This window comes from Esox lucius, chromosome 4 (genome assembly GCF_011004845.1).
Source record: "Esox lucius isolate fEsoLuc1 chromosome 4, fEsoLuc1.pri, whole genome shotgun sequence".
Taxonomy (NCBI): domain Eukaryota; kingdom Metazoa; phylum Chordata; class Actinopteri; order Esociformes; family Esocidae; genus Esox; species Esox lucius.
In genome coordinates, this window is record NC_047572.1 from 32,207,733 (window position 1) to 32,223,606 (window position 15,874).

Here is a 15,874-nt window from a genome sequence, read left to right on the forward strand (position 1 = left end):
AATTTTTATTATTGCACTGCACGTACAGGCATGTTTTAATTTGTCCGAATTAAAAAATATCTTGGTCACTTTTTTGGCTATGCATCATTATAACTAGATCTGTGATATTAGGCTATGTATTTTGTGTAATCCTTAATGGCTTTTACACCCCAACAAATAAATAACTCATATTAAAGGTGATCGAATTTTGTTTGAGATTGAAGAAATCAAATTGGGTGGCAGGGTTGTATAAATGGCCAAGAGCATTGAGCCAGATAACGAAAGGTCGCTGGTTCAAATCTTTAAGACGACAATGTGAAAACCCCGGTCGGTGTCTCATATAAAGAGTCAACCTTAAATTGCTCCCAGGACAGTGCTGTAAATATATTCTTAACATACCTACCTGGTAAAATAACGGTTAAAAACATAGAAGCAGATACATTTTTAGTAATGGCTCTCTTCATTTTGCCTTTTTGCGCTTGTAGACCTCAACTACATCAACAATAAGCAGTCTGAAAACATGAATGACCCTCACACTCCGGTTAATTAGAAAACATATTAGTCTATCCTTAAAGTAAATGAAATAAGTGGAAACGGGATGTTATTTAAAAAAACAACATTTTATTTACATTCTGAACGTTGCCGTCAACAAACGTTCTACCCGCATCACATTTACAACCTGCTTCACTTACCCCTGTAGAAAAAATGTTAAGTGTGCTTGGCAATCAAATTGGAGCAGAAATGCATGAAGAGTTTGTCAAGACATTTAAAGCTCCAAATGAATAATATCCCCTTTCTGTCCAGATAAACTTCAAATAAAATGTACCAGATTTATCTTTTTATTTACAAACACTATAGTCTATAGCCTATAGTCTACACTTTCTCACTTAAAAAAGTACATTTATCTCAACAACTCAGACACAAACAATTTAAGCATATAGCCCTACATGTCTGAACGATACCTATTTTTGTATGTTTTTTATTATTCGAACTATTCTATAAAAACAATATTTAAAGAGCCTCCAGCATTTTGTTGCAATTATAAATCATCTTGTTCCTCGAAGTTTCGTAATCCACAGCATGTGCTTCAGGACGTCATAATCCAATGAGAGCCAAGTCTTGGGGAACTGTCCTTTCAGCGTGTCGGAGTGCTCAGTTATGTTGGATGGTCTAAATTAGATTCTATTGAGTGACAGTAACTTGCTGTATATTCCTAATAGATGGCAAGGTGTTCATTCCGGGGGGTGGGTAGAGAGAGCTGTGAATATCCGATGGGCTGAGTGAGCCTGGTACCGGCAGAGGACTCACTGAACCCGGGTCACTGTGTACCGAACCTCCGCTGCCATCAGATCCCATTTTCTTTTTGATTAATTTCCTCTCCTTGGCTCTGCGATTTTGAAACCAGATCTTCACCTGTAAACGCAAAAAACGATTCGATGTATTATTTCAATAGGTATGTCCAAGTCATGTCCATTCGATGTATGATTTGAATAGTTAATCCCATATAAATTAATTGATTTACCTGTCGTTCTGAAAGACCAAGGTTCGCCGCAAGTTCTGACTTTCTTCTGATAGTGATGTAACGATTAAAATGGAACTCCTTCTCCAGTTCAAGCCTCTGGTGGTCCGTGTACACCACTCTGTATTTCTCCTTCGTCCTTGTTTTTCCTGAAATTAAGACACATTATTAGTATAAAAAAAGGTTTTATAGGCCCTTGTGAATAAGCAGAGGCATCTTTTAAACTCCAAAAGGTATTCTTGTTTTACGTTCCATTGTTCTTTAAAAGGAAAAATACTATTATAGCACGAAAAGGCAACCTTCTAAATGAAAACTCCTACTTCCTATCAAACCTAATGTTTCAATTCTCATAAAATTTGTATGAAAAATCTATGGAAACTTCAACTGAAGTGGTGGTTATTTTGTTAAACGAGGGTGTGTTGCTTGGTTGGCAGATATGCAAATTGAGGCACAGATCTTCTTTTGATGTCACTTTTGGAACAAACTGCAGAACAAAGAGTCTCATAGATATTACCTAAACTCCATTGATGTGTTAAGAGACAACACGGGACACACAAATGAGTTACAAGGAGATGCAATCTCAGAAATGTCTTTGGCTTGGATCAGGTTGCACAGGTTGATTTATAAACCATAAACACGTCGGCACCTTTTATTAGGTAGAAAATATAGTTAAGTTATAATAGTTATAAGTTTTGAACAACCTAAAAATTATTGATAAAGCTATTCAGACGCCTAGAATTACAACCAGGGAAAGGAATTACAACCAGGGAAAGGAATTACAACCAGGGAAATCCCCCCCACCCCATATACATATGCACCTGGAATATTATAATTTCTTGGATTATTCAGAAGGAGTGACTACATGAACAAATGTACTGGACAATTAACTAAGTTACCATAGTTTAATTTATTATTATCGCCTACAATAACGACTTCTGTATTTCTCCCACATTTAATCGACGGTTAAGAAATAATTTGTCCTTTCGCCCGTACAAACCCTTGCATAGGCCTATATATCCGCCGATGTCCTGTATATACACAACACACTTTTACAGCAACAAATCGAACGCTCGAAGAATGGCAGCTATAAAGGAATACACTTTGGTGCATATCAAAGTAAAACCGGGTCTTGAAAGGAGCCACCGCCTGAATGTCAGATAACCCTGAAAACCTGAGACAATGTAGCAAGAAAAGTAGTCCTCGCATCTAGTTCACAGTAGAGACATTAGCATTACAAGCGCGCCAGGCGCCGTTCCTTGACACCTTTCCCAGTCGGTTCCTTCGCAACGTTATAGGCGCGTACACAGAAAATCGAAATATTATAAATCATATTTTAGTAGAACATTACATTACATTATTTCCTGTTTATAGTCAGGAACAATTGACAATTTAATGCACGAAGTTCTCTTTTACAAGTTTAAAACTTTAATTAGGCTAACACCACATGTAAATGTAAATTCTTAATCATTTGACAAAAAGTTTAGGTTAAATTGAATTTAGAACATGATTGTATAAGCCTATTCGTTTTAGACCACTGCCAGGTTACAGATACAATACAATAGCTAATCTTAGTGTTTTTTCCTTCAACGTACTCCTTACACAATTGTTTTGTGTATCAAGATGCATCACTTAAAATAACCCAATTTATATTTTACATTGAATCCATCCTCTCAATGCCAGGTCTACCTGTTGCGCGCGTTTTGAAGTGTAGGCTCACACCAGCTTTTTTTCACAGCACAATTAGAAATTTAAATGCAAGAGAAAAACGAACATTTCCGATTTTTGTGAGCAAATTCTAAATATTCATTCGATCATGAATAGATAATTTTTTTATTCCAACAGTGCACGCATGTCTCAACACAATGTAACAGATTTTGACTTGACTCACCCGTAGAAGAGGACTGCACGGTTTTGCTCATCCACTGGTAAGAGGAATTGCGCCTCTCTCTGTCTGGGGAAAGTTGAGCAACAGAAATATTATCTGGAGGCGGCTGCAATACTGCCGACCCTTGCGCGTGCATGGGATTGTATTCAGGCGAGCAATAAGATACTTGTCCCGACGAGTTGTTGTTCATGCTCGCGGGAATCGAGTTAGGAGGCCCCAGACTATAGGAGCCCCAGTCCTCCCTGGGCGCACCGTAAGGAGCGCCCCAAGACCCCGAAGACTGTGCGTGCGTATCCATGTTTGGCACATGATGATATCCAGTAAAGTCGGAATATTGTGGCGCGGAAGCGAAGTTCTGTGGTGGGATGTTAATGCCTGTGCGTCTCACAGGTCCCTGGTGATACATGCTGCCTTCTTTATCCAAGAGGTATCCCACATACATGATTTGGGAACGGCAACAAAAGTGACTCAGGTTGACATAGTTGCACTGTAGCCACGTTTGTAAATCTCAAAAACAATCCCACGGCTTTGGCTCGGTTGTGTATAGTCCAATCGCGCACGCCGAAATGAAATGCGAAGTAGGTCCGGACGTGATACTGTCTCACATGATCTGCATCTGTTGACAAGGTAGTGGTAGGAAAAGGTGCACTAGGGTCTTCCTTCCTGACGTCAGACGATTCTTCAAACCCTAATGATTTGCATTCAAATGACGACTCAATAATGCAGCCAAACCCACTGTCCCCTAGCGCTGTTTTTACGCATCACCCTAAAACTTGGAAACCAAATTTCAACGCTGACATACTGGCACCATTGATCAAAATTTGAATGCAAAAGTGATTTGCAAATTCACTTGGGCCTACAGTCTGCTTGAATTAAAAAATAAATAAAAAAAACCAACTGTACTATAGGCCATAAACTCATCTTAGACTTATTTAAATTGTGCTTGCATTAAATATCTAAAATGATCAACCCTTTCAATACTCTAAAAAAAATTGATAGCCGTGGCTTCACTTAATTCAGGGGTATTACAGTGCCGTTGTAAAACAATACCTGTCAGAGAATAATAGGAGTCCATTAAATATTAGGGCCGGTTTCGCAGACACAGATTAAGCCTAGCCCTGGTCTATAAAAACATTTGTCATTATCCTCTCTTTTGGTAAAATAATGTATTTTTGGGGCTGAACCTGTCAACATGAGAATGCAACAAATTCCTTGTCTGCTGTCACGTTTCACGCCTTCAGAAAACGATCTTGAAAGATTTGTATAATATATTCACTTGCAAAAGAGGTGTAAAGTGTGATGGCTCCTGAGACTTTCCCCTGTAGCAAGCTGAACTTTTCACATTCCTTCTAGTTCACACTTCAAGGTCGCACTTCACAGCTAATTCCGGTTTAAAGGAACCCGAGGTATCGCCCACCACACCCGCTCAATGGCACAGGGTCTCGCGCCCGTGCGTGCCTCGATATATTTGGCCATCCATCCCCCTTTTAACCCTACATAAGCGGTTGCATAATACAGCTACAAACTGCAATGGATGTCTTTAATAACTGGGTCGTCTCATTTGTTTGAGTTTAAACGTCGCTGGTTCAAATCCCTGATCTGACTACATGAAAGGTTTGTCATAGTTTCGTTAAGCAAAGCGCTTCACCCCAAGTGATCAAGTATAAAAATCGAATTATAACTTTCCGATATAGGCCAGTGTTAGCAATAACACGTAACTTGTACTAAGCGCACACATACATTTCCATTATTACATTATACATTATTATAATATGTCTGAAAAATTTTTTCTAAGTATTTTGAATAATCCAGCATCAAATAACCAAAAAGGAGACAGTGGTTGTTGTCACGTCTGCGTTTTTGTTTCATGTATGCAAAGCAAAAAACAGAATATACTGAAACACAATGATCAGGCTCATCTTGGTTAAGCGGTGAAGATGTCCCAGAAGCCATTTATGACTGCTACTCATTACAATGTAAATTTGGTTAATGTTAGACAATATGGGGCAATTCTAAATGGCAATCTGTCTATTTATGCCTAATGCATTCCACATTTCCAGTGAAGTATCACATGAACCTCATTGACAGCACACTAAACAGAGTGCTGAGAAATACAACTTAAAAGAAAGCGCTTACCATGCATTGACGTAGGTCAGGTGTCTTGACTGACTAAGCAATAAATTGCCTGTCTTCTAGGCCCTGGTGGAAGGTCCTTCTGAGATAACTGACAGATACTGCGCCCTGGTGGACGGATACAGAACCTCCGTCAGTGGGCAGCCGGAGGTTATTAAATCATGTAGCGCCCGACAGGGGGCACTGTCTACTAGAGAATTAGATACGGTGCAACATGAAGTATGATTGGCAATTTATGCCCCAGACCACAGACTGGTGTTTTCTGCCAAGGCACTTAAAGCGCTGCAGTTAAACAATTTGTGACAATACAACCTGTTCTGATATACAGTATTACACCAAAATAGAAAATTGTCTTTATTAGTCAACATTTTCCTACTGTTATCAGTTGATAACTAATTCCAATCTTTAAAAAGGTTTTAGAGTATGAGGAGTTCAACGAGGGATGAAGAAAATGCTCTCCCCTTTCAGCCAGGAACATTTCCATGGTTACGTATAATCTACTCTGGGACAGATCACCTCAAAACTCGCCATCAGACACGTCCGCTGGGAGTTGAGGACTACCTTAAGATTCCCTACAGAAATCTTAGTCAAGTGCAGTCATTTTCATGCCCTCGAACACAGCCAAAATCTTAGACTACACTGAGAAAAGTCCAACTTTCTTTGTATTGCAAACAAGGTGATTCATTCTGAAAGCTGATAGCCATGGTAAGAAACAAACTGCCTGATTTATGAGACTGTATACCAGTCATGATATCACATACCGAAGCACAGCCCGATATGGCATAACAACACACCCTCTCATTACCTTATTGCTTAAGTATACAAAGCAAGACTTCAGGCTCAACCTTGTTATTTTCGAAATGTTGAACCAATGAACATCGATGCTTGGAAAGCAGCCGTCTTCACTGATTTCTAGGGATGTATTTGTTACTCATTATTTACATAAGATCCTAATGTTAATACAGTGTAAGATGTATGCAGGCTTAAGGGAAAGGTTGAAGTCTAGGGTTCTTGAGGTCAGGAGGGGATCAGGGGGGGTTTTGGGGGATGGCCTGGCTGAAGTTAATAGGGGGCTTTTTTCCCTTAATGCTTCTGGGTTAGGTTGGTAGAGCATGATCGAACACACTCCAGCACATTTGATGAGAACTGTCCTCCAACCGATGTAAAGCTGGGATACAAGCTACATGAAGTATGGCCATATGTACAAAAGATAATGATGGGTAATGGCGTTTCCTGAGTGGCTTGGTAGGATAAGGGAGGCGAAAATATTAAGCATCAGGGCTGTGGGGTAGGAGTTGTACTCCCAGGCAGTGGAAATAGGTGTAAAAGGAATTGAAGATTCGACAAAGGATGCCCAGCCATTGGCTGTTCAGTTGAAAGGTGTTGATGTAATATTTGTTGCTTTGGCTTTGATAGCGCAAGTAATTCATTGTACTGGTCACACAAACAAGTTAAATCAGATGTCAAAACATGCATACGTTGAGGAATTAAAGCTCAACATGTTAGTTTACAGTCTCTCAATTGTTTTGGCTCAATCGCTGAACAATTACTTTCTTGCTCACACCAAATTAGAAGTTCTCATTAATTTAAGCAAGTCGCAAGTGCAATAGAGTACAATTACAATTGCCTACAATAGGCACAATATTTACATGCACATGGCTTGCTGATCAAAACTGATGAGTTGATTCTCAGTGAAATTGTCATACTCTTCTTTCATCGTGTGAGCCATCACATGCAAAATGAGCCCTTCAATTATTAAAATCTGTCAGACATACATGTATATTCATACAAGTATCTGACATGAAATGTTTGGGATATCTGCTAGATTAGCAAATTTCCTGCCAGGTGACGTAGTAATGAAATAGGAATCTCCAGGAGATTTCCCCCCCGGTGCATCACAAGGGAAATCATTAAATACGATGCTGACAAAAGTCTCTTGCCAGACCAACAAGAGTGACAAGATGTCCACCAAGAAGATGGGAACTTGTAATGTTAAGTTCTGTGAGGAGGTGCAATTAATTTTTTTACAGAATTTCATTGTTGTAGTTTTTGGTTTTCATGGATGTAATTTAGTGGCAAATTTTCAGCTTACTACATATGACTTTATACAGTGAATAATTTTTTTTGGATTCCCTGCTGATTTTGTACGTTTGATCATTTCTCTGTCAGTGGGCAGTCTAAAATTTTAATGGTTGGTTTATTTTTTAACAGTGAGAGACAAAAAAAAAATAATCCAGAAAAACATGTCAAAAACGTTATAAATTGATTTGCATTTTAATGAGTGAAATAAGTATTCAACCTCATCTCAGGAGGGATTCTGTCCCACTCCTCTTTGCAGATCTTCTCCAAGTCATTAAGGTTTCGAGGCTGATGTTTGGCAACTCAAACCTTCAGCTCCCTCCACAGATTTCCTGTGGGATTAAGGTCTTGAGACTTGCTAGGCCACTCCAGGACCTTAACGTGTTTCTTCTTTAGCCACTCCTTTGTTGCCTTGGCCGTGTGTTTTGGGTCATTGTCATGTTGGAACTTCAGACGGGCCTGTACATGTGCTTTCTTGAGCTGGGGTCCTTGCGGGCGCTGCAGGATTCCAGTCCTTCACGGCGTAGTGTGTTACCAATTGTTTTCTTGGTGACTATGGTCCCAGCTGCCTTGATATCATTGACAAGATCCTCCTGTGTAGTTCTGGGCTGATTCCTCACCGTTCTCATGATCATTGCAACTCCACGAGCCCCAGACCAAGGGAGATTGCCTGTTCTTTGTGTTTCTTCCATTTGCAAATAATCTCACAAACTATTGTCACCTTCTCACCAAGCTGCTTGGCGATGGTCTTGTAACCCATTCCAGCCTTTTGTAGGTCTACAATCCTGTCCCTGACATCATTGGACAGCTCTTTGGTCCTGACCATGGTGGAGAGTTGGGAATCTGATTGATTGATTGCTTCTGTGGACAGGCCGAGATGAGGAGCTCTTCCTTTAAGAGTGTTCACCTAATTTCAGCTCATTACCTGTATAAAAGACACCTGGGAGCCAGAAATCTTTTTGATTGAGAGGGAATTAAATACTTATTTCACTCATTAAAATGCAAATACAGTTTAAAAAATGTTGACATGCTTTTCTGGATTTAAAAAAAATTCTGTCTCTCCCTATTCAAATAAACCTACCATTAAAATTATAAACTGATAATTTCTTTGTCACTGGGCAAACGTACAAAATCAGCAGGGGATCAAATATGTTTCCCTCGCTGCATGTAAGAAATATGTTTACATGTAACACATCGCTACATTAACTATATATACACACACAAATGTGCATATCCTTTTTCTGTGTACCACATAATTGTTCAGTATTCACTTTTCCCAGTAAACTTTTCTCACTGTTACCTAAACTGAGACCTAAAAAGCTCAGTGTGATACACACCAGCATTAAACAAGAGAAAAAAGTAGAACAAAACTGAAATGTATATATAACAAACATTTCCAGGATTGACTGCCATGGTGAAAAAACATCTAAACATTTTCAGCAGTACGGCTCACACGATGAGAATAAAACTCATCGGGCCAATTTACTGACACAATAACTAGGTTTTGAAGCATGAATTAAATGTTTTGGGTGAGTTACTACATTTTACAGACATGCCATAGTGTTGTGACGTCCCATGAAACAGTTGTGACGACTGTACTTACAGTTTGGAGAATGTTGAGTTTCAAAAAATGCCAAAGCAATTGAGAAAACACATAATATTTGGAATAAGTGTAAAATGAAGAGCTGTTTTGTATTGTGTGGATAACATGTTTAGATTATTGTTCATCAACGGTGTGTGATTTCTAAGAGCTATAGCAAAGGTATTCAACTCTCACCATACAAGGTCAAAAGCTTGATGTTGTTCCTGTTAATCGGGCCTACCTGGTCCCCCTGGTTTCAATAACTCCCTGATTAGAGGGTTGAAATTAAGTAGAATTGGCTACAAGGTCCAGGGAGGAGTTGGAGGGTTACAGGATAATTTGTATTGCTCTCCTGCCTGGCCAGTAGGTGGTAGTAATGCGCAGTTAAGTTGATATTCAACTGCCTAAATTACAGAATAATAACAGTAAAAAGAAGCAGCAATTTTTTTACCGGAATATACAAAATGTTTACTGATGTTTAAGTTGTTAATTTTAGAACTATCTAACCTTTTAGTTGCAATTAACAAATAAAATAATGAATAAAATTTTCTCTCAGGAATGTGTGGTGCAATTATTGTCTTGCCTTAATAAAATAATTATTCCTCTTCTCTGGAGTATTGTCTCATATTCTTCTTGTTCAAGGTAACCTGAGTCACCACGACCTTAAATGATCATCCTTGACTTCCTACATTGGATGACAGAAAGGCAAAATTAAATCTTTCATCATAGGTAAGGTCAAAGAAAAAATAAAATGAGACAAGAAAATGACATTTGTGAACTGCAATGGCTGTTAAAAAATGTACCCTCCTGAAAATACTAATCTCCACTTGATCGTTTGACATACATGGGAGTGGTGACAGGAAATATGCTATGAAGAATAGCTGTGGAGTCATTAAGTCGAAGCAAGACAGAATTGATAGAGACTGTGTCTAGAGTTCGTCATTTAATTATGTCACAACCCATCTCTTAGATGGTGACAAACAAGGGAGTCCACACGTTGACCTTCAAATGTGTTTATTAAATAATTAACAACGTATAAAACTACAAAGCAAAGCCAACTTGTGAAGTGTGGAAGTAGGCATTTGAGGGGTGTGATGGAAATACATTAATTAATGTAAGATATGTAAGCGTTAAAGAGTGCACTTAATCAAAACAAAAAAATATCAACCCAAAAGCACAAAACTAATTGCTGGGTGTGGAGAGAGAGAGGACTGGGCACCTGGAACTCATATCTCCGGGCTGGTTCAAAACCCAGGTGAAAATTGTCTCCAAACTCATCTCCACCTGTCCCCAATCTGCCAATAAAAGCACAAACACAGAGAAGGAGACTGGGAGAGCGAGAGGGACATAATACATATATTTAACTAGGATCCCACATGTAATTCAGAGCCCAGTTCTTCCTCTAATTTTGCTTTAAAGACTGCTAAGGGCTGGCTGACAGATTCAAATGCTTTGGTGCTCAGTTTGTTGATCGTATGGAACTTTGGTAAATGCACTCACATGACTAAAGGCAGATGAGACAACTGATGTCTCCTGTAAATCACAAATGGTGGTTGTGTTGTGATACATACATATTGCTTGGCAATACAGTTACAGAGAGGATTTTGGAGTTTGTAGAAATCAAAGATAAAACTGGACTCTGTTTTATCTGGAACCACTGAAGCTGGAACAAAAGCTGATCGCTCAGACTTGTGATGGTGCGGCTGTAATGAGTGGAAACGTCCGAGTGGTACAGACGCTAAAGAAAGTGACATACCCACATGCCCAGTTTGTTTTCTGCTATGCTCACCAGCTGATCCTGACCTTGCAGCAACTTTGTTCAGTAAGGATGAGCATCCTGAAGGTGTTTTCTGCAGATTTAACTGCTTTTGCCACCTTTTTCTCTGGCGCTCCTAAACGTGTTGCAGCACTTGCTGAGGCAACACAGAGACGCATCCCAAGGCCACCCGCTGTACAATGGAACTGTAAAAGTAGAACTGTCAATGCAGTTTGGGAAAACCACACTGCGCTGCTCCTGTGTATGGAGGACATATGCACACCACCAGGATAGGATGAGGCCATCATAAGTGAGGCATACGTCCTGTAAAAAAAAATGCCTTTCTGCAGCTGCTGGAATGTTTTTCTTCCTTATGCCAGAAGTTTATGTTTTATACAAAATTCTGCAAAAACAGAGCATCGATGCATCTGGGATTAGCAGTGCGCTCACCCGTTTCAAGGAGAATGTCCAGAATATGCGGAAACAATCTGATGAATGGGCTGCCACTGTTCACAATGGAACAGATGAGCCAGGCCGATGAGTAACCAACACAGCGCCGGTGAAGAAGGAAGCATGCGACACAGTAATCTCCCAGGTGACAGCTCACTCTTCCCAAAATTTGTGCTGTCATTCCCTACATCTGAGCTTGACTGTGAAACTATGGCGTCTAGAAAATGAGGAAAAGTTTAAGTCTGAGCTGACCACTCTGTACCGCCACACTGAGCTTCACACTGGTAAGACGGCCCTGTCTCTGTTAAGATCCATCCAAGAGAACAACCTAGAGGAGGCTTTTGCTGAGACCGTCATTCTGCTGAAAGTTATCATAACACCTACGACGATATCCGAGTCAGATAGGAACTTCTCCACCTTGAAGAGGGTAAAAACCTTCATTCGCAATACCATGGGACAGGCGCGACTCAACGCATTGGCCATGTTGTCCATCGAAAGCCAGCTGATTCAGCAGCTACATGACTTCATTCCCAAAGTCATTGAAAAGTTTGCCCAAAAAGTTTGCCACCCTTCTCTTCAAGTGAGCCCTCAGCCTTGTTGAGGGCTCACTTGATCATCCTGCCTTTGCTGCTCCGTGCATTGGTCATATTTTTGTGCTGGATCGATTGATATAGATGGTGACGAGTGTCAGTGTGTCCATGCTTATCTATTAAGGTTGTTGTCATAGAATGGATCTGTATCCCTAAAAAGTTGTCTTTCCGCTTCGTTGTGGCCTTCAGTGGTGTTGAGCTCATTGCTGTTCGTGTATGGCCCTGTAGGCACATTGGTTCTGAGCTTGGTTGCATTCTTAATTTAGGTTTATAAATATGACAGTGGTAATTTTACATGTGTGTGAGTGAAAAGGAGAGCAATTACACAAGAAGGTCTCTCTCTCTCTCCAGTAGTGTACTACAACACCTGGTAGAATCAAGCCACTCTGTCGTTAAGTGTTTTGTGGAGCCACACTGTTTGTTGATGTATTAAATAAACACATCAGTAGCAAGAGGGAGTTTTGTAGCTTTACTGGTATGTTTCCTATATTTTGAAATGGTTTGTGCCCCACCAATGTTTTCCATATAAAAATGCCACTGGTTAGGACAAAGTATGTATTTTTATAAGTGAATGATTCTGAGAGGAAATGTGTGCAGGAAACTTCAAGTTGAAGACATCCAACCCAGAACATGTCAAGAGCAGCATTTTTACTAGCTCATGTCCTTCACACCTTTATATTGATGGCCAGTAATGTACTCTGTAAGTTCGAGACACAAGTTATTCACAGGCTGTAGACAGAAATAAGTTCAAAAGGTTGAAAAATGCCTGCAAATCGCTTGGGATAAGAGTGTCTGCAAAACGATTAATTAAAAAAGAATATTGAGAAATATGGTAAATAGTGGTATTTCAAGTATTACATTCCATCAAATAGCTTTTCTGAATGGTAGGTCATTGTAGAATGGATTTGTTAATGAGAATAAACTAAAATGAATGCAGGAATGACAGGCACACAGAGTTATCACTGCATCGGATCCTTATGGACATTTCAAGAAACATCTTTCAAATGTAAATATCCTATTCTAGTTGGGTTCCTTTCCCAACGTTGTGCGCTGCGGATATGAAATGGATGGATTTTAAAGAAAGCATTTGATGAACAGAGAAGAGGAAAAATGAAAAGCCTGCACAACAGTCTTTATCTGCTTCTTAAATAGACATGAGGTCCTGGCCCACACCTCTTGAGTACCAGGCTCTAAAGGCTCATTGCTGTCCCTGTCCAAAGTTCTCCTGGCTGTGTTGCAGATCAAGACGATACCTGACGATTCCAGCTCCCAGTCTGATAATCAGCCACCCCTCAACCCGGTTGTCCCTGTCCTTGTCCATCTGGTCATGCTTCTTACCTAGATTAGGTTTTGTAGACTCTGGACTCAGCCCACATGCATTTTTTTATTATTACAACTTCTACTCTTAAAAAGGGCTTTATAAATACATTTGATTGATTGATTCTGACAGGCATACTACTGGAGGAAACAGTAATGAACTCAAAGTGATAATGAACAATATTTAATGTTTTCATATTGCAGGTTGTCTAGAATCACATAACAAACCTATCAGACAAACTGAACTAATCTTACAGGTTAACTTTTTTTTGGGGATTGCAGACTAATCTAGACGAAAATATAATGGATTTGTTTTTCGTCCACGATCCAAGTCCACATCCAAGTCCACTGAACACGTTTATGTCAATGTAAGCAGTGCCAATTAACAACCATTAGGCAGAGGGGAAATGTCTGCATGTTTATCCCTGTCACAGCCATTCAGCTGGAAAACGTAGTGGCACCGACTCAACTGTGCTGAAACCACCATGGACATGGGAAAAAAGCAGAGATCGCTTTGCCATAATAAGACTTTTGAAGGCATAGCAAGGTTTTGTAGCAACATAGCTTCATCATGCCAGTAGGCTTAGAATTATTTAACCCACCTAAATCTTTCTCAGCAAAAATGTCTGAGAAACATGGGGGGGAATAAAGGCATTCCCTTGTTGCAGTCTGTTTCACTTCCTGGCTGCCAAAAGGTGGGAAGAAGCTCCATGTAGTCTGTGGAGACAGTATCCGGCCCATTGTTCTGCATGTAGGTAAGAGGAGGTGCGGACGTGGCCTAAGACATCCATCTTGAGGCGGGGGTCTGGGAGCAGCACTGTATGTATAATAGCTGGGCATCAGTGTCTGGTGAATGGCTCCAAAGCAGCACATGATAGGATTCCAGGCTGCATTGTTTCCTGTTGGGTCATGGGGAATGTCTTTGGCATGGTTTCAGAGGGCCCTCAATGTGTCACTCCTGTTATAGTGCTTAAATAGGCCCTTCCGCGGGTGTGTGTTTTTTTAGGAAGGGGTGTAGTGGAAGTGGGAAATGGGGAGTGGGGGGCTTTCATAAATACAGTTAAAATGAAGAAAATAAATAGATGTAATAGATGCTGGCATTTAATTACATGCAAACGGATGTTTTCGTTTTTTTAATTATTACTTCAACAAAGACCGTTGTGTTACCTGGATCATATAACTGACTCTGACTGAGGATATGTTGAATAGCCAACACATTAATTACAGGCTATGGTGTTAGTTACGTCCTCCACTGCAAATGGCAGATTTATGTTTTTCTGGTAGTTACACATGCCAAATACAATTTTGGCAAGGGAAAACCTGCTCCTGCAAAAATTTTACTTGTTGATGTCGTTTTCCATTTCAGTCAACTTTTTGCTTGTTGTTACTCTCATAACGGTTGCAAAATGTTGCCTTTTGCCAGCATATCATGAAGTCGAAATAATATAAGCTATTGAGTGGTCCACTCGTTTGTTAATTATGGGCATTTAGTAGGCTAAACTAGGGTAGCTGTGACAACGTAAATTGAGTCTGCACATTAATCAGCCACAGATCTAGATGTGCCCCGAGGCTTGAATGAAGGACGATGCTTTTAGCGTTTGAAATATTTAGAACCGATCATTAATTCTACAGCTGACTGTACTTGACTGCTACTTTCCATTTTACAGAATACATTTTTAGCATTCGTCCCACCAGTTTCTGTGTACGTGTTTTATGAGCAGAGCCTGCTCCGGGCATAAGTGACATAAGTGGTTGCTTAGGGCCCCCGACTGCAAGGGGGCCTCCGACCACTAGGGAGCCCCCGACTGATTGGGACCCTCGACCAATACGGGAGCAACAAAATAAATGTTGCTTGGGGCCGGCACTGGAGGCTAGGACCGGCACTGTTTATGAGCAGTACAGTATTTTTGACAACATGGCAAATAAACTATATGCTTATTAAGTATGACACTGATCAGGCAGCTGTACTAATGTAACTCAATAGGGTTCGGGGAGTAGACCATTAGCATTTGGAAATCAACACAGCGTGACATCATTTCATGACAAGTCACATGACACAGGAAACGTAATAGACACAGGTCCGGCTTAAGCAATCAATGGCAAACATCCAATTCGCTCTCTTTATTTTGCCTTCTACTTTTCACAAGAATTACAGATCCTACAGACGTCACATATTTCTCCCAGACCTTCATTGTACCATAGCTTCTTTTCTGCCCCACGTTACAGGGCCTTTGGAATGTTTGCCAATTTATTGAAAATGAAAAACAGAAATATCTCGTGTAGGCTACATAAATATTTTGACAACTTTCAGGCTGGGTGTTTTGTAAAAGCACTTTGTGAACTCTGCTGATGTAAAAATGGCTTTATAAATACATTTGATTGAAATTTGATTCTATGACACTATTGATCTCAGGAGCGTCCTGTACAATACACCTCACTATAACATTTCATCCAAACTTTTGTTATATTCTGTCATATTCTTAGCATCAAGTTTTTGCACTGTCAAATGTGTTTGTGGTGTTTCTTATTGTATTGCTTTAAGAAGTTATTCGCCTACAACTTCGTGCCCAAGAGGCATCGCGTG

General features: G+C 40.0%; 1 protein-coding gene across 3 annotated transcripts; it reads right to left on the minus strand.

The window, feature by feature from the left end:
- Window positions 1–611: 611 nt before the first annotated feature.
- On the minus strand, window positions 612–9,474 carry cdx4 (caudal type homeobox 4). Of its 3 annotated transcripts, XM_010902846.4 has the most exons (5): window positions 9,373–9,474; window positions 5,520–5,624; window positions 3,387–3,449; window positions 1,502–1,647; window positions 612–1,392 (listed from the first exon to the last, which is right to left on the minus strand). In XM_010902846.4, the coding sequence occupies exons 2-5, from the start codon at window positions 5,524–5,526 to the stop codon at window positions 1,162–1,164; spliced, it is 447 nt and encodes a 148-aa protein (XP_010901148.1). In that variant the 5' UTR covers window positions 5,527–5,624; window positions 9,373–9,474; the 3' UTR covers window positions 612–1,161. The 3 variants fall into 3 exon arrangements, with proteins under 3 accessions (XP_010901148.1, XP_010901154.1, XP_010901139.1); XM_010902852.4 differs by lacking the exon at window positions 5,520–5,624 and having other exon boundaries at window positions 9,373–9,466; XM_010902837.5 differs by lacking the exons at window positions 5,520–5,624; window positions 9,373–9,474 and having other exon boundaries at window positions 3,387–3,945.
- Window positions 9,475–15,874: the final 6,400 nt, after the last annotated feature.

Excerpts from the sequence above, each read along its gene's own strand:
- cdx4 (XM_010902837.5), bottom strand. The coding sequence starts at position 3,825 with ATGTATGTGGGATACCTCTTGGATAAAGAAGGCAGCATGTATCACCAG. Across the intron at positions 1,648-3,386 it reads CGTGCAGTCCTCTTCTACGG|GAAAAACAAGGACGAAGGAG; the intron begins GTGAGTCAAGTC and ends TCTTAATTTCAG. Across the intron at positions 1,393-1,501 it reads TTGGTCTTTCAGAACGACAG|GTGAAGATCTGGTTTCAAAA; the intron begins GTAAATCAATTA and ends TTGCGTTTACAG.